The sequence below is a fragment of the Mixophyes fleayi genome, chromosome 3, assembly GCF_038048845.1.
Source record: "Mixophyes fleayi isolate aMixFle1 chromosome 3, aMixFle1.hap1, whole genome shotgun sequence".
NCBI classification, from domain to species: Eukaryota; Metazoa; Chordata; class Amphibia; order Anura; family Limnodynastidae; genus Mixophyes; species Mixophyes fleayi.
The window spans coordinates 78,351,089-78,371,006 of NC_134404.1; the positions used below are offsets into that span (position 1 = coordinate 78,351,089).

At 37.6% G+C, this 19,918-nt stretch overlaps 1 protein-coding gene across 1 annotated transcript in view; it reads right to left on the reverse strand.

The window, feature by feature from the left end:
- Positions 1 to 8,138: 8,138 nt before the first annotated feature.
- SLC25A36 (solute carrier family 25 member 36) overlaps positions 8,139 to 19,918 on the reverse strand; it is a 30,924-nt gene continuing 19,144 nt past the window's right edge. Inside the window, exons 6-7 of the mRNA XM_075201885.1 lie at positions 17,205 to 17,494; positions 8,139 to 16,374 (exon numbers count right to left, since the gene is read on the reverse strand). Coding sequence (XP_075057986.1) covers positions 16,181 to 16,374; positions 17,205 to 17,494 — 484 coding nt within the window. The 3' untranslated portion in view covers positions 8,139 to 16,180. The remainder of the gene's footprint in view (positions 16,375 to 17,204; positions 17,495 to 19,918) is intronic.

Consider the following 19,918-nt stretch of genomic DNA (forward strand, 5'->3'; position numbering starts at 1 on the left):
ATAATTGGTAGACGTAAAGAACTGGTCTGACAGTATAGAATTATAGTAAAACGCCCCAGGTACTTAGCTGTGGGTGACCTATTGATATAGAAGGAAAAATGCTGTAGCTGTCAATTTACAGCTTTCCTGTGTCACAGCAAAATAATAACTTAAGGATCCAAATCTTTAGCCAAACAAAACGACTTGAACGATCATGTGGATGGATAATTGAACAATTGACCACATTATCAGTGACTAGATATCCGCAGCGCGTAACTTATTCAAGCCAAGTCCAGGAATATATCAGCATGTCACATTCTGGCACATTTCTCATCCCACTTTCAATGACTGTTTCAGAGGAAAATGTTTGTCTCTCTCGGAGACACTATTTAAGATGATCCAAATGAAACAAACTTAGCCAATCAGGCGTCTGTATTTTCTTTAGCTAGAAAGATGTTGCCCCAGTAACTAATTGTCAAAGGGCATAATGTAACGTTACATTGCAACTACTAGTTAATAATTATCTAAAATTGTTGCTTAAGTTTACAATTTCATTAGGAACATGAGAAAAATTAAATATTACAGGCAGGGGCAGGCTGGGCTGGGTGGCAGGGGGGCATCCGCCCCCTGGGCCGGTCACATAATGCTACCTTGGGCTGGGTCACTGGGCCACATGCTTTCTTTTTTTTCCTTTAACATAGGCTGCTGCGTCGAGTCTTGCCCCCTGGGCTGAAGTTTGCCAGCCCTCCCCTGATTACAAGCAACTATTACGCTCTATATTCCTACCCTGTTTTCTGAAATTCAAAATGATATGCATGCATGGAAGTGGGTACAATATTTCCCTTAGTTTGGTTGAATTGCTTCTGCTAAAATGAACATTCTTCCCCAAATTTAGTATTTGTTTCAGACAACCAAGTTCAAATACCACTGGGCATTCTTAAACAAATACAGAACACTATAAGTTTATCTGGCTTAATAAATGGCCCAAGTTAATAATCTCCACTCACATTAGATCAGCACTAGAGTAATTTATGTACTCACAAACTTTCCAGGCCTATTGTTGCACTTGGAGATGCCAGTATTAACTTTTCCCCTCCTTAAGCTTTTAGTGATGGAACAAATTGGAGATCCTTAGATTTCTTTCAGGGAGCTATGGCATCTCCAGATCCAGTTTGTTTGACAATGTGCAATTATGTTCTTTTCTGCGGAGTCTGTCTAGGGTCTAAATAGTTAGACACATCACTCCTTTTAAAGATGCTTGTTTTTTCATAAGGCCAGCAGAAAATTTCTATCCTCTAACTTTCTCCATACATCCAACTCTGAACTACGATTAGAACATGAGCTGGATTGGGAAAAGGGACTTCAGATGTCCCACAGATGAAGACATATGGAATAGAATTAGGAGAAAATTAAGAAAGGAAAGTTCATATAAAATGTATACTTACTGGTACCCTTTTCCGACCAAACTACATAAAATATTTCCATCTTCTTCTCTTTTACCTGAACATAGATTTTATTCCTATATGGTGGCTGTGCCTCAAGGTTTTCTATTTTTGGAGGTAAAGTCACACAATTCTCAAAAAGATTTTAGTACAAACTTTTGACTTTCTCCGTGGTACGCTCTTAGCTTCCCGATTCACAGCTTGTAAACAAAACTAACCTCTAATATTTTAAGTGCAGGTAAATATTGGAAAGATTTGTGTTCACCTTGGTTTATTATTTCTATGGGGAAAATCACATTGCAATGCAAAGAAACACAGACAAATGTTATACTGGCTGGGAGTCTTGGTTTACATTTATTTCACCCATTCCACCTACCGCAATATTATTCTGTTCTCTTAAAGATAACTTTATTGTGATTATACCATAATATGCAAACCCTAAGGATGTAAGAAAGCCTAAACTGCTAGCTACTGTCACAATCCAGCACTCCACAGAGTCTGCATGATTTAAAATCTCGCAATCTGTTCACCACACTAACTTTGTCTTACCAATTATGCCACCACCAATGTTTTTTAATTTATTTATTTTTCTTTTGTGAAGAACTGGCAAGCTGGGTACACACTACAGTTTTTTATTAACCAATTATCATAACAAATCACATGATAAATAATTGTGGGGAGGTTTAGGAGGCAGAATGGTGGTGATAACATAAGAAAACACTTTGAATTCTGCAACCTTAACAGACAAATCAGTTGGGAAACAGTTACAGCTGTGGCCTTGCTAGCATCAGTGAAAAATGGAATTTGGTTGTCCCCCCACAAAATCGCAAGCTGGGAACTGAAGCATACAGATAAAGAAATTTAACTCGTGACTGTTTATGGGAGAAAGAAAACTACCGATATCCAAATAAAGACTGGGGGTGTTGTTGAATGTATTATGACGTAGCTAGCAGCAACTTATATTACATTCTTAAAAAACTTGGGAGGAATAATTAATGTAGTGACACAATAAGCTTGTCACAAATCGCGATCTTAGCCGCACTTACCTCATGCGCCGATGTCATATCATAGCTACCTGGGTTCTGCAGCATTCCCGTTCCCCACACCTCCGTTTCTAAACAAACACATACTGTTTGTTCTGCTGCATGGGCGCGGCCATCTTGGATGCAGTCAGGTGATCATTCCAGACCAACTAGATTCAGAAGCTGTGATCACATGAACTGATCAGCCAATAGTTGTTTGGGACATCCTTTTTAAACCTGCCGCTGTGATCTGTTCATTGCCAGAACAACACACTTCTCTCCAGAGGATAGTTCTTGGCTCCTGGTTCCAATGTTCCTGTCTGCATTACTAAGTGCACTGTTTCTGTCAGTATTTCCAGACTGCTCATTCCCCTGCTATATTCTACATTCAGCAAGAACATGAGTAGGAAGAACATCCAGGCTGCTAGTTTCTGTTTCAGTCCTGCTCCAGCTAGGCCCAAGGGTCCCGAATCGGATCAAGAAATTCAGACGACCGTGACAAAGCTCTATAAAAAGGTGATTCAAATAAATGACCTCAGTTCAGAATCTTAAAAGGATATACGCGTTTGTGTCTTGATTACTGGACTCCCAGTTAACGGGTTTATAATTAATCACAGACAAGCTGAAGGACGTTGATAATTGATAGAAGTACCTTAACATTAAGTGGGGACTCGTCCGGGATCTCAATACCAGCCCAGATGACACCAGTACTGGAGACTCAGCAGAATTAGTGATCAAATCCGTACGGAGAGTAAACTTGCAGTGTGATTTCCACTTGTTTACTCTCAGTATTTGTTTTGTGCCAGTCGATCATCTGCGGTTTAGGTAAACGAGATTTTGAACCCAGTTGTCTGTTGATTTGCTTTGCCAAGTACATCATTAGTATATTGTATATTTTGTCAAATTAATGTTGATTATGATGGGTTGCAACGATTGGAAAAGATATATAACTCACAGGGCTATTGCAAAAACTGTACTTGTAGTGTGATATTAAGAAAACATGCAGGTAACAACTATCCTACATTAGAGGCTGTGATAAAGAAATCTCAGATTGATTAAATATATGCAACTTTAGGGTGTCATTTGAATAAGATTGTGTTACAAAAGAATCTGCAGTATACTTGGTCACAGGTGCTTTTACATTGGCCTAATTCTCTTTTGTCAAATGGCCAGCAACCACTGTTTCTTCAGTGTAAAAAAATTACCGGTGGATATACGGGACATTATTGTCAACGGTTGCACTGTGTATTATTTAGCTAGAAAACAAAAATGGTTACAGCTACAACAGATATTTGCATGATTGTTATGGTTGGGTTTCCTAGCTATGTTTCTTTGCATAGTTTGCAAATAATTCACAGCAGGAATAGAAGGAGTTAAGAGGTTTTTAAACGGAGCAGAGTTGAAGTGTAATAAAATTAACTATTGTTGATAAAGTTTAATATTCATTGAGGTTCCTACAGTACTGTGATAAGTTTTTTTTCATTCTCAAAGTATAACACAGTAAGCTAGAAAGTGTGTGCGGTATTTAGTAGCCCAATTTACAGTATATTTGGGGATTTAGCCATCTCCATATAATGGGTACACAAGCTAGCAAGGGCCAGAGTGAAATCCCTCCAAGACATTTTACATTGCAGGAAAAAAAATCAGATAGGACTCAATGAGATATTTAAATGGGCAGGATTCCCTGCAGAAGGTACACTTCCAGTGGCAGCAATTCATTGCAAATAATAAGGCATGGATATCGATAAAGGGACACACAGATGTGGTTAATATGTGGCGCACAGTATCATTACTAATAGACGATGAGGTTAGAAAGAGAAAAATAGGACGATCGGGATAATGTTCCTAATTCCCCGCCACAGTTTGCCTATGCCCCACCAGAGCTGCAACCCCAAGAACAGCAGGAGGGCATCCCAGTGATAGACCCCCTTTGCGGGTTATTTCAAATATACCTGTCAGATACCCTGCCTTAACAAGTCTAAAAATAGCAGCAGGAAATTATCCAACGACTTTTGGGTTGGAAGTAGGGTGTTCTATTGCCCCAGGTGACACACGCACACTAATGTCAGAAACTGTGCAGTATCCTTCATATCCAGGGAGGAAATGTCCAGTATGTGATTTTTGTATACCTGAGAGAGATATAGGTTTTGTCCAAACTGTAAAAATGATATACCACCTGGAGAACCTCTTTGTGACAATGGAAACAACAGTAGGATGGTACAGTCAGCAGCTATGTTAAGACGTCTTCAAGATTATAACAAAAGTCCTGAAAGGATTACAGTGGAGTACACAAATGAAACTAGAAAAGATCGAGCAAAAATACCACGTTTTATGAAAGTTTGACTGATGAACCACGGATGTATCCAGTAAGAATACAACAAATGCCAAATCCTAATTTTGACCCTGGTGCAGCAGAGGGCACTGCAAATGCACGGAGATATCATTTGGACCCACAGGAAAAGTATACCCCATGGTACAAATCTGATATGCATGCAATAGATACTGAAGCACAAGATACAAGAAAAAGCCCAGCAGCTTTCTCAGCCTATGGCTAAGGTGCAGTCTGTGTGGAATCCCTGTTGGTCTGATTTAGAACAAATCTGCAAGCCTTTGTTTGGAGTTGGATTAATGACACATCTTTGTGATGGAAAACATGGCTGCAGATGGAGACAAAGGAGCAATTGGAAATGCACCGCCGGTGGGAGAAAGACATACCTATCAGAGCGGATTGGCGCTGTTAGCACGGATTCAGTGGTGGTGCCATGCAGAACGATTACGAGCACCGGCTGCTCCTGACATTACCCAAAGAGATGATACAGTAAGGGTATACCTTGATAAACTTAGTACTGGGCAGAATGATGATGGCTACTCAGCCGCAGAACCTGATGGACAAAGAATGTTGAGAACTAAATTTTTGAACGGACTGAGGAAAGACATGAGAGTGCAATTGTTTGCAATCAGACCTTAAGCAATGGCAATGGACATATCAGCTATCTTACAGGTGCTAGAAGGATTGGAGGACCGAGAGAGAAAATAAAGAAAGCAAAGCAAGTAAAATACCACAGGTAACGATGCATGTTGTGCAAGAGGAAAGAAAGCCATGGCCGCCAGCTAAGGTGTCAGCTTGGCGAACTGGTAACCAGAGAATAGGCGCAGGAGAAGAAATGGCAGGCAGGTGTTTCTGGTGCAAATTACCGGACATATGAAAAGAGACTGTCGAAAGTACAAAAGGTGGCAAAAAGCACAACAGGAACAATCGGTTGGAGAACAAACAGCAGGGACCCCAGGGATAAGGCAACCTTTGTTGGATGCATGAAGTCATGGCTTCCCAATGTCACCTGTACCAATATTAGCTGTAGATAATGGAAAAATCTCTGGAAAGACTAAAAACAACATTACCCACTGGACATGAATTAGAATGCCTAATTGACACGGGGGCAGGTCAAACTGTGCTGAAAAAGGAGCAGATTCCAGATATTTTAATTAACAAAAGATCAAATTAATGCTACAGGACTTGCGGGATAGACTCTGAAACTTACTAAAAGCAAGAAAGTCCAAATACAAATTGAAAAACAGTACACTCCAGTCCCAATTGAGTTCCTCACATCGGATACCTGTCCGGTCAACTTATTGGGAGCAGACATACTACATCTTATGAGAGCATGTATAACATACACACCAGAAGGTATACAATACACCAGTAATTTACCTGCAAAAGTTCAAGTCCAAGTCGAGGCAGCAGTGTACATTTATACAGCAGCAGATGGTAATGACAGATGAAGAAGAGCACAGAACTGAAGGGAATTCATGTAGGTGTGTAGACATGAATAGGCATGGGCCACTTTCAGTCGTTGGCAAATTCGGTATTGAAGTTGTATCTGAAGTAATTTTCTGTAGTGTGTACCCAGTTTAACTCAGAAAGCCTTGGTTTCTCACATTAAAGTAATCACAAAATTACTTTCACCAGAGTTATAATCCAAATAATCTTTTATTTCAACTATGTATCTTTCTAAAACCATGCTAAGTTTGACACAGGAATTCATAAGAACAGACATGAAGTATAGTTTAATATGAAAAAAAAAATCCACAATGCTTAAAATGAACTACAATTAACAAAATGACATACAGTTTCTTGTAAAATAAAAAGGAATGAACAGAAATGGTAAATTTACAAATAACCCCATTGTCTGCTTGCTGGGAGAGCAAGAATGAAGGGACAACTTCTCAATATGAAATGGACTCCCACAAAGTGAACAACTCTATTAGATTTATCAGACATTTTAACATAATTCAGGTGCCCACATGCCCCCTTCCTGTGATATCAGGACTAGACCGTTTGAGTAAATGCAAATTAGTGATTTATAACACCTGTGTAAACACCTTCCAAGTCAGTTTTTGCTTCCACTGACATAATGTCTTACCAGAATGTCCTATAGAGGATATCCACAGAGCAAGTAATAAGTTTCCCTTCATTTGCATACCAGACATGACTACTGGACGTATGACATTTTGCTGTATACCGATTTCCCCTCATTCATACTTATCCCAGCTGTGCTGGCCCCCTGGTCGAGATGTTCTAGGGTATCACATAGAATGTGAGGGGTCTGTTTTTTTGGATATCACTGATGCTATTGATAGAACCTCGTGGGTAGAACAGAAGAGTTTAGAAACTAAATCAAAGAAATAAAAGTAATTTAGTCTCCCCCCTCAGGTTGGACAGAATAATTTTAACCCATGGTTGGACAGAAAAATTGATCTGAGCCACACCAAGCTAATACTACAAATGAAGTCACAAAATACATGTTTGCTGTTTTATATAACTTGTAATTAACTTGTGCATATGACAGGTAAGGTAACTTATTCCATATTAGCATTTGTATAAGACACCCCAGCCCGCCCTCTCAATCTTGCCCTTCCATTCATAAAAATCTTCTTACCCATCTAAAAAAAAAAAAAAAAAGTCAGTGTATCATTTTTATATATTAAACTTTTAGTTTCATATTTATTGTTTAAGATTTTTTTTTTTTAATTGAACATTTTCTTGTTTAATTTCCATTTGTAATTTAGTAAAAACAAAATCCCAGGCGTAGCACTTTGTTGACCTAGGAGTAGTCACACAATTCAATACTCCCAAATTGGTCTTCAGTCAAGTTGGTGTATGTTCTATTCTCCTAGACCAGCTTCTTCCACATGTTATGACATGACGAATTATACTTTCATTTCCCTACTCCAACTCACCAAGAGGGCGCAAATACTATCTGTGGCCAAATATTATATGGGGTTGGGATTGAGGTGGAACCAGATGTAGGACATTCTCTGTCCATATTTTGAGCTGTGTGTAAAAAAAAATAAAAAAAAAAAAAAAAAAAAAAAAAAAAAAAATAGAAAGAGAAGTGAATGTTTAAACAAAGTAAATGTAAGCTGGAATTCAATAGTACTTCTCAAACCCGGGCATGGATAGATGGATGGATAGGTATCCCAACATGCACAAATATAGGAACTGTAGTAAAATTATATTATATTTGTCAACTACTGGCATCGCTAATAAAAGATAAGGATAGCTTTCACAGCTGTTTCTGCATTTGTTCACACCACTCATGCATCACACACACACGAGCCATCCACAATTACACACATAATATGTAGTTCCATTGTGTCATTGTAGTCAGTTAGCAGTGAAAGACTGAGACATAACTATTTTGAAGTAGATGACTTTATTTAGCCTTTTATACATAACAAAATGACCGCTTCTACTGAGCAACAAAGAGCATACATTGAGAATCAGCATCTTCTCAATAAGGAAAGCAAAGTATTGGCACCCCACAAAGGTGTGCAAATGCTATGAAGCTGCTGTAGGAGAAGGTGGCCTATCACCCAAACACAACCATTTTCAGTGCAATAAGCTTATGGTAAGGACTAAGCAAATTGTATGTTTCTTCAAACCTCATCAATGTATGGTGCTCTTCAGGCAATCACATCTGAAGGAGCCCAAATAAGGTAATATTGATGGGCCATTATGCAGTGCTGTGGCAGATGTCACAGAGTGCACATCTAGAATGACGAAAAGAACCAACCTCAAGGCAACAAAACGTCTACTGCAACTCAAATGGTGTTTTGCTTTTATGCCAGAAGGTGATTAAAGTTAAAGGGGGCTTTCTGCCAATAGGACTTATTGGTTTGCACAAAACTATTACTGAATGCCCTGGAATACAATACAAAAGATGCTCTCTAGTTGCATTTGTACAGAAGTGGCAACTTGAATATTTAAAAAGTAAAACATTATATGGTTCAGGGGTAAAGTTCGTAATGTATTCATCAGTACCGTGTACCTGCATTTGGAAGTTTTCTATTTGCACAAATACTTTTGCCTCCAGCGTCATAAGCTGACATTAGATCGAGACTACACTGTAACCAGTGTTTGTGTCAGATCTGGACCTCCTTAATGCCTCTAAAAATGACTCCTTCCATCTAGATTCCATCTTATTGTGATGTCACCATGTTTCCTAGCAACTATCCATCTTTTAACACAGAAGCACTAGATGGCTCCTATAATTTGAACACAGCCCTCCCATTGAGTGCAGACAGTTTTTGCTGCCACTCCTGGAAGTTTGGCCTGTCACTGAGAGCAATGGTCCATTAATGGTGGCCACCACTATGAGCCATTGCATTTCTACGTCATCTCAGAGAGGGACTTCAGAAAGGCAGTGGGTGGTCAGAAAATTTAAAATGTTAAAAACACATGGCAAAAAAACATAAGCAATGTAGTAAATGTCGCAGGAGAGGATGTTTAACAAAAATATTTAAATTTTTGTTGTAATTTTAAAAAAAGTAATTTTAAAATTACTTTTAACGGTCAACTTTCAGAAGTAAAAAATAAAAAACCCAAAAACAGTCACAATGAAACACAGGCAGCAGTCACCAGCAACACCAACGGGAATGTCAAACTAAGAGCTACTTTTTTTAATGATAATTTAAAGGGCAGATAATTGGATCAATGTAAAAAGAAAACATCTACAGTACTAGCTGCTAATGAGAGCATCTATTTCTCTCATAACTTCTCTGGCACTAATTTACAATCAATGATCGCATACTGTCACAATGCATCACATTCAGAAACGGAATTTATAGCATTCAATCCTGTAAGAAAAAGCGCTAGGCTAAAATTCTAAAGCACACAAGTTAAATATTATGGTCCTAAATAATTCATATTAATAGAATGAATCCAATGCATTGTTCTATAGAGCCATGGTTACACTCCATACACGTTACAAACAAGAGGATATTGAGGATTCAAACAAATGCTTTAAAATATGAAAATATATACATTCCAAGTCAAAGTAAACAAAAATAAAGTTACAAATATAAGTAACTTTGTAAATCAGATAACACTAAAATAAATATGCCCATACCATACCATACCAGTAAATATATATTTAAAAGGGGTGTTTTGGCAATCTCTAATGTACAAGCAAACAATGCTCATTTATACCAGTTTTCTGCTCTGCATAAGAGACAATCACAGTTAGAGGCTATTTTCAAAGAGTGCAAATCACAATTTTGCTTCACATCGCCTTAGAAACTGATTGTGCTTTAGATTCTAGCTCTGGCAATGTAATGGATATCTTAAATTTGTCAATGTTTCGGTTTGCTTTATGTTAAAAGGACCTTTGACTATATAGTGTAAAATTCATAATATACATCAACATACCACACAGGTTCTCCAGTTAAGCACCGGTTACTAGAGCATGCTGGGACTTCGTTCTACAACAGCAGGAAAGTCATAGATTGGCTAAACATGTTAAGTAGACTTTTATCCAGGGAAATATGTAGATGAAGAGGACAGAACAAACTTTTTTATGAAATTGTTTTTAAAAAACAATTTCCCAAAAAATAGTGTGGATCTTAAAAAAAGAAAAAACACAGAAGTTAGGTGTAGTTTGTGAGACAAGTTATAAAAACAGAACCTAAAAACTTAAACTGATGAATTAAAACAATCTGTTCTCTACAATGTAAAAGTATTCTGCAACCACTAGATCCTCCTCCACAGTTGCCCATTTGTATGAAAACAATTTGTTAACTGGATGTAGTAGCATTATATGTATATGGGGCAGATTGGCTGAAAATTTGGACAACCAAACCAAGTGAATAGTGACCAAAGTCATTAGTCGCTTTTACTTACTTATCCTTTAGAATCTATATACTTTTTAAAAGATCCCTATTTAGAAACTCACAAGGTTGTTGTAGTGTCCATAGAAATAGACTGTACAATACCAACATTACAGTTTCCAGTGTATTATTCTCATTGGGAGCCAAATTCACAGAAAGTGTCATTTCAAAACCACCTAGTGTCAGTATTGCAGCATCTTAACTCCATATTTATGAACAAATGTAAACTTCTAAAGACCAAGTAGCACTCTTAAAAAGGTAGGAGTAAAGTTATTGCCAGGTTTAATTTTTCATTTGTGGATATGGTGTTATTAATATAGGTTTTCAAATTGAACACAAAAAAACCCCAAAAAAAACTAGTACTCCTTATTTAGAGTAACTGACACTAAATTCTCAAACATTATTTGTAGAGTTTGTGAATTTAAGGTAAAAGCATTTTAATTTGTAATAAAGTGTAAAATACAGCACAAATCAAATACTGTATATAGAAAATAAAACTATACCCGCCAATGAGCAGTGTGACTGCCATCTGGTGGTCAGAAGGCAACTTGTTACGTATATAATCATGTATAGATTGACAAGAAATATTGTATTCATTTCTAGCGAATACGGTAAAGCATTATAACCTGTAATGTATATACATCAGGTAATTAAATGGGTACTGTATTTAAATGAAAATGTTTTGTATTGTCCCTATTTGTGAAAGGTCATTTCTTCTGGCATAAACATTTCCTTAGTAATCAAATGGATTTAAACCATTTTACTCCTGGCTCGTGCAATGACATATTATGCTCCTAGTCAGAAATAATCTACTTATGTAACAGAACGTTTCAGGCCCTCTGTCTTGAAAGCCAGTACAGAAATGCACGTCTGTAATGTAAGTGAGCGAAGAATGCCTGCATATTACTGCCCTGTTCTACACTATGTGCCCATCTGGCATCAAAGAGCTAAAATATTAGATATAATATAGATAGTTATGCAACCACTCAAGCTGCAAGCAAAAAGCCACAGAAAAGTCCCAAAAAAAAAGAAAAAAAAACAATTGCATCTGAACATCAGAATACAAGCCAATGGTACTATCCATGGAATGAATAGTCATGAAAAAAAATACACGGATAACATGTGGCCTTACTTAAGTTCAGAACAGTAAAAAACTCATACAGCCGCAACCCACCAATATTACAGCATTTCTTGACTTTTTGTACCAGACAATAGAGTGCTTGAATCAGTCTGTTCTTACTTAGAGAGATATGTTCTGTTACCATAAGGAGAGAGAACAAAAGCGGTTACAAAACGTGTCTAGTTTTCTGTTAAAAGTACATTTACTACAGGTAAGATTAGCAAATATAAGAAACGTTATAACTAACCAGCATAAAATTGTCTACATGTGCACCCTGTATGTTTACTTACGATGTATACAAAGACTCATTATCAAATGACAAAATTTCCCCGATAAGAGGAGTGGACCAAAAAAGGAAGAATGGAATTATATTTTCCACTCCCCCTTATCCTTTAACAGGGAACACAATAGTCAACAAAATAATTAGGAAAAAAAACATTTACATAGATATACACCTTTTAAAAAGCCCTGCATTTTGTTAGTAAAGTTGGCCAATCAGGATGTTTACCTAATAGATTGCACATCACAGCATGTCTATGTCCAGAAAGACCACATATTCCCACAAACGTCTATTGGGGATCTAGCAGATGTTTGTAGAGATGGACGGAAAAGGATGATGCCTGCAGTCATTGTCTGACCGCACAAAAAGAGCTGTGTTGGATCCTGCCACTTGGCCATAGCACTCAAATCTTCAGATTTAGCGCGCACACGTATTTAGGTGCATTGCCAAATCTGAGAGATTGGTCAGTCAGATCCAGTGGTTTATGGTTAATTTTAGTGTTTTTAATAAGAAAAAACAGATCAGGACTTCTGTAAACATGATTGTGAGCAAATATAAAGACAAATCATTTGTGATGTAAACGCTGTAAGTAGCAATGAATAAATGGAAGTAGAGATCATTATTTAAATAGTGATTTACTGGTGATCTAGTTTTCTTAAAATGTGTTTTACTAAATATCACCATCCAAGTGCTCCAATGAATGTTACAATTTTAAATGGGGGGGGGGTGGGGTGGAGGTGTTGTCAATAGTAACCAGATTGTAGCATTCATCTACATTTTAGAAAGTGATAGAAGTTTTAATAAATCTACACATTGATCTGTACTGCGATTATATCGGCTTCTCTGCAGAACATACTCCTAAGTTAAACCATTTCATATTCTGTCTGGAGAAATGACTCTGGAACCACTGTCGCACAAAGGGGTTGCTGCTTTGTGGATACCTCAACTAAACAAATTACGGACTATTGCATATTGTTAGCACTGACCTTAACATTCTTCTGTGGGTAACTTATTACATCACTACTTATGTTATCCTTGTTCGTACAGAAAAGAAAATGCCTGCTTGTGAGGAGACCTGTAAGCGACAATTTTTTCTGGTCAGGGGGCATGTATGCAAATGGAAGCCATAAAGGAGAAGGGGAGCATGCTGGTAGAGAGAATCAATACTTTGCATGTCTCAATATAGTCTGGATGGACAAGTTGTGGAACTGAAATGTAGACAGTTTGGCAGTGATGGATTATGATTATTTTTTTCCATTATTACCATGCTAGAGACCTTGATGAAACACAAACTCCAACTGACATTCTATATTTGCAGCATTAGTACACCAGATATAATAGTAAACAATAGCAGATATTAGATTTAGTTCAGCATGGCTCTGATCCAAGTCTATTATGCATATACCTTGGTCTGCATTCCAGTAGGTAATAATAACAGCTACAAAACATATGTATTGTCCCTGGTCTCTCCTCTAAAATTACAAAAGCATGTGGATATTAAACACACAGCTTGGAAACAAAGAGCAGAGATCCATCACGCACCTTGAGAGACACAGAAATCCAAGTGTTTGGACACGTTTGTCTACGCAAAGGACCCAATCTTACATTTATGTCTAAATCAGGCCCAAAATGAGCAGTTATTTTGGGGAGACGATTTTTAAAAAACCGAAAGGTTTTTTTTTCTGACATTCGGCAGAAACTTTAAAATTTGATTTCCGTGATTAGCATTTAATCCATCAAAAAGATGGAGTTGAGCTATTTGTTGAACAAGGCAACATAGGGCAGAAAGTCCATACAGAACAAAAAAAAAACCCCTATTTAAGTCACTCAATGAATACATTAATAAATTGAAATAAAATATAGGTTTACTACTGTGCAAAATGCTGGACTTTTGTGGTCTGTGACTAGGCCACATTATGCATCCAGCATTCTGCCTTTCTGTCCGTTACCCATTATGTTATAGAACCCTGGTGAAGAACGATCACAGGAAAAGCTTTTAAAGGACACCAATACAAATAATAGGCTAATCAACCATTGGTGCAGAAGTAAAGTTATACTTGTGATTAATTGGGGATATTCATAAAATTGAATGTGTACTTGAGGTCTGGAGATCAGAACATACTAGCCAAACAATTCACATATAGAAAATGCATACAACACCATGTTTCTTTATTAATTCTTAACAGTATGAAAAGAGACAAACGCTCTGTATTCCGAGAGTCTCATTTGCTTGGAATAAAAGCTTTGGTGACGGAACAAAGTTTATAGATCAAGCAGTACAAGTATCTATTGACAAACATATTGGGTTTACAGTCTTAAACTGCCATGCACTACCTTTCGAAAAGACACCATAAGGTTATTCATTGCAAATCATTTGTGACCAAGATGTTGGACGTATAGGATAGCGACCATAGCTTGAACCAGAGTAAAATTTGGTAATATGTTTAATGTATCGAAAATACTACCCAGCAGTCTTACAAATGGATGATTTACCATCAAGCAACATTCATGGACTGTCATGCACTTGAGGACGGTATGATAATGCCATGTATTAGTTACACATGAACCTTAAATGTAGGCGTCTTAGCAGTTGACTGGACAAGAAGAGTTAAAGCATCACTGCTTCCAACTCTTCCTAGACTTTTATTTCAAAAACATATAGCTATATCCACAAGTACATTTCAAAGAAGCTTAAAATAAGAAATCTCCATTGCAATTTTTGCCAAAAGGTGTTTATTTCTCATAAGACTTCCGAGAAAACCTTAATCAAGCTCCCTTGCCTACCCTAATCCATGACATAGCTAAAATTTAGCTTTCAAAATGATCTTCTAAACAGGAGAAACTTTTATAAAATAGGTTTGAATGCTTTGACAAATCTGCTGCTCTCCAACAGCTGTCCTAGTGAAAGCCTCAGCAAGCTCTGCCAAGCACACAAGTGCAGCTTTATTTTCCATGTAGGGGCAAGTTTACCCCTACAGAGCTTCCTGGACACACACTATATTCTAAACTGAGAAACGCACCAGAAAAAACAGGTTTTCATTACAGTACTGCAAATCCAATACAGACCCTGTTAAAATTGGACACACAGCTTTGCTGGCTGTAATTTATGGGTATTTTAGCTACAATTACTCTCAAGTTAAAGGGCTGGCTAGATAGGATATACAGCTTAAAACAGAAATATTACTACTTTAAATAAGGTAGCAAATAATTAAAGCCCCTCTGAAGTAGAGGGGTCTGCAATGCAGTGTGTTAAAATCAAGAACATTTTGAGCAACAAATAGTTTAAATGCACATTGAAAATTCAAAATATTACTTAATTTGAGTGGAAACCATTAGCAGGGGGTGCAAAACCAGTGATACCCTATTCCAGATTGCTAAGAGACAAGGCATGGTCACATGATATTTTTGTATACTTTCACAGTATTTTTTTTTTTTTTTTTTATTATTTTAATTTTAATTCCAAGAAGGCTGTGATCTAAAGTGCTTTATATGGGGGTAAAGTCAATTCTGTAATAGGAAACCAGGGGTTGGTGTTTTGATGGATTACAAACCCTAAAAACCTTTCTTTGGTCATGGGAAGGAAGTGCACAAGGAGCTGATGCACAAACATCAGGAAATCAAAAAAGAGAAGGACATTATCCAGGTGTCTGATAGAATACACAAAAATGGAATACCACAATAATTTCAACCCCAGTTCACACAGCTCATCTCTTGGAGAGAGGCCAGACACAAAACAGAAAGGACTGCACGGAAACGAGGTGAATATTGGTCAGTACTTTGCAGCTTTTACAGTATACAGAGGAAATACAGGGCTGTTCTCCTGTCATCTGTACACTGTAAAACATTAGGTCTGCATGAGACTGCAATCCCATTATACATGTCAAGCTTTGCAAAACTCAATGGACTGCTCCACTTAAGGTGAAAATGGCAATTCTGAAATGAATGGAGTTCCCCCATTCTGACACCTTCACGATTACATAGTGGCCAAAGACCATACATAATGGAGGCATGAGCACTTCCAGCAGCAGCTGCAACACACTCTGTGATGGTTTCTCTTTCAGTCTTTTCTAGTTGTCACCATCACATTTCTTTATTCTATAGAGGCTCCCTGGTCCACTTTCAATCCTTTGGTCTCCCATCTTCTTCGTAGACAAGAACTCATGCTGGGCTGCTATCCATTCAGCAGATAGACAACCACCTCATAGGTGCACATCATTATCGCTGTGTTGGGGATCTGTCTAATCAGGTGCGTTGTGAGACCACGGTAGAGGGAGCTGTAGCCTTCTTCCTTCACAACCAGTGACAAGGTCTGGAAGAAGGACCTGTATTTTGTCCCCTCTTCCCGTAGTCTTGTCCGTACAACCTCTACGGAGAGAAAAAAAAAAGTGATCAATAGAAATAATTTGAAAACATGATTAACACCACCAACATTCGCAATGGTGTTTGACTGCTCTAGAAGCAACGTCGCATAACCGACCCCAAAAAAAAAAAAAACCTTACAACATGCAGTGGTCAAATGATTATGGGAAACCTACAGCTGGAGCACATGTCCTGTATAACTAAAGGACATTTTTTAATTTATGTTTAAGGTGTATTTGAATAGGAAAAGGTGAACTGACCCAAGTAGATATCTATCTAGTGCTCATTCAGCATGTTGACAATACGGTTTATTAGCCAATCAGAGCAGAATGTTTACAGCAGCAGAGATGTCAGTAGATATGTTCAGGAGGCTGTGGTCTATCTACTTCTGTGATCAGGTAAGTGAGGACAGGGCTAGTATTATGACTAAAGGGGAATTGAGGCAAGCAGAAAGTCACAGGCAAATAGCAGAAAATTTAGGATTACCAAATGCACAGAGTAGCTAGTTATAGTAGGTGCCTGGAATACTGCTGCAGAAGGATTGTGGCAGCAAATCGTACTTCTATACGAACGGCGTTCCTTTATCCAAATTATTATTCATTATTTTGTTTGGCTACAGAAATAAAACTAGTTTTGTCCTCTCTTTTTAATACAATAAGGAGCAGAATACACAATCTCACTAAAGATGTACAAAACAACAACGTGCATCTAGAGCCCCAGGAATTGCGTCTGTGAACATGACCACAGATGGCCACTAAGAGGCAATGTCTAAACAGGCAAATCAGTGTAGACTGCAAAACATGCAAGCAAAGAGCATATATTGCAAGTTTTCTTACCATGCGGGTATGCTATGGAGGTGGCACATGTCTTGGAAGTTGCTGCTGCCAACATGAGTCCAACAAAGTCAGAGGCCTCTTTGGCAGACTCCTCGTCATCATCCATAGTTGATGCAATCTTATGTTCCAGCAATTTGCGTTTAATACTTTCGTAAATAACAAAGTGGATAACAGTTTCAGAGATGCCAGCGTAGGAGGCAGACATGCCTCTGTAAAAACCTTTCAGGCCATCTGCCTTGTACACTTTGCGGATACATTCGAAAGCGCTCATCCGTCTTTCACCACGGTTTCTAGATAAGTGACAGAGGATTATTTCCTTAAGTAAATGCGGGTATTGGCATTGTACAACACAAATAACTAGGCCACAAAAATATTGTGTTTTGAAACAATTAAAGACTCCATGTGTAAAAAAGCAAGCAAAACCAAAAGGCAATTTATCTATGCCATCCATTTGCTGACCTTCACCAAGTGTCATTATTGAAGAATAGTGAAGAAATATAATGACCATATTCCTGTTTAATATGTAGTCCATTAGCTTTAATTATGTGTTTGATTTGCATTTTAAAATTATTTTAAATTTACCATAATTTTAGTTGTGCTTGCCCGATTCCTTCCATGTGAAATAACACACACACACAGGAGGAAGGTAGTCTACACTTTTACGCAGAAATCAGTAATAAACGCTATGTAGCTTACACACAGACATTGTATCATCGTCTATTTATAGAATGCTACTAATTCCGCAGCGTTGTACAGAGACCTCATTCACATCAGTCCCTGCCCCATTGGAGCTTACAATCTAAATCCCCTAACACACCCACAGACTGAGAGAAACGAAGGGCAATTTAATAGCAGTCAATTAACCTACCAGTATGTTTTTGGAGTGTGGGAGGAAACTGGAGCACCCGGAGGAAACCCAAGCAAACTCAGGGAGAACATACAATCTCCTCACAGATAAGGCCATGGTCGGGAATCAAAACTCATGACCTCAATGTTGTGAGGCAGAAGTGCTAACCACAAAGCCACCATGCTGCCCACAGATTATATGTTTGGATGTAAGTTTAAAAAGATATGTTTAACATTGTAGTATAAGATACTATTTTCAAACACATATCTGCCTTGTGATGATTGCGAGTTGTATACCACCTTACTACAGTAACTATTTTGTTCTGTGATTGTTAAATGTTAATGTGGTGAAAAAAAAAACTGGATGAGTAAAAGTGAAGACAAATAACCCTAAAACTTATTACCGCTTCACCCCTCCCCCCTTCCTGTGGAATGAAACCATGCATTTACCCAATCTACAGTTGGGTTTAGATGTGAAAATTAGAAGTAGGAGAAATAAAGATCAGTTTACCTACTTATTTTACACTATCCTACTCAGGAAACTAAACAAAGGGTACATTGTGGAAGAGGGATTCATAATAATATATTGATTGCCATCATAACAGTTGGGTATCTATGGATATCAACATGGGATGCAACAGAATGATGAGGAATTGGAGATGATTAGTCCGGGGTATACGGTTTCTCAAATAAAAGCAAAAAACACTTATTTCAGATCTCTTAGTTGTCAAGACACGCTTTAGTAGAACTCTTAAGAAATGACTTTTCCCCCAAAGCTCCTGTATTTTTTTTTAGAGTTTGACCAAAAAAAAACCCTCAGAAATTAAACCATGATAAGATTGCCAAGCATTTGTACAAAAATGCACCAAGACAATCACTGGAAGTCAACGTTAGACAAATTAGCTTGGTCACTTGGCTGGGTATGGGGTCATGCCCATCCCAATAATTTTTATCATATTTTAATCAATATGCCGGTTTCCCCAAGGATGCCCAGGAAGCAATTCATATAAATTTAGGAGGGAAGTTAGGGGCTGGAGATTAGGAGCAGGATATAATCCACAAAGAGGCTCAATTTACAGTGGATACCGGGAACATCCAGTCCTCTGATGTGCAATATGTAGAAGACTGCTCTCCGACTTATCAGCGGCCTGTGTCTTCGGGACACAGGCCAGTGATGTCTACTTGGTCTTTATGGACCATTTGGCTAGAATGTTAACCAAAAGCTCTATATTTAGTAAGTAGATAGGTTCTTATTAGTATTGGGAATCACTGCTGTATGAGACATGAGTGTTGTTGCAATTATTTGCTTTATAAGAAGTAATGTAGAGAAAAGAAATATAAAATCATGATCTATTTAGTCAGAACAAGTCCTGTTGGTGGTAATAAAAAAAATAAGTAAAAAAAAATAAAAATTGTCCACGTTTGTCAGCAGTTAGACGCCAAAAATGTGCTCTTATTTTATTTTAATTTGCCTACTCAATAAATTGTTTGTGCAAAAGAAACTATAGACTGTAGGAAGGCCTACAGATCTATGCTTCTGTCACAGCACTGTCATTATAGTAAACACACGTAATAAAACATTAAAATCCTACTCTCATTTAGCCTACCGTTTAAAACCTGCAAGTCTGAAAACAATTATGATGCAGACTACGGCTACAATTCAATTTAAAAGCCATTTAATGGAAAATGAATTAAAAATTACCTATATCTTTATACACACATTTAAAGGGCAAATTCTGGCAGGATGCTGAAATAGACAATATGAGAGGTGCAGCAATAGAAACCTATTAGACTTTATAATGCAATTTTGCTGCCGTGATATCCATTAAAAATAAAAGTGTGCCAGTTTGTCTAGGTATAAAGTGTAT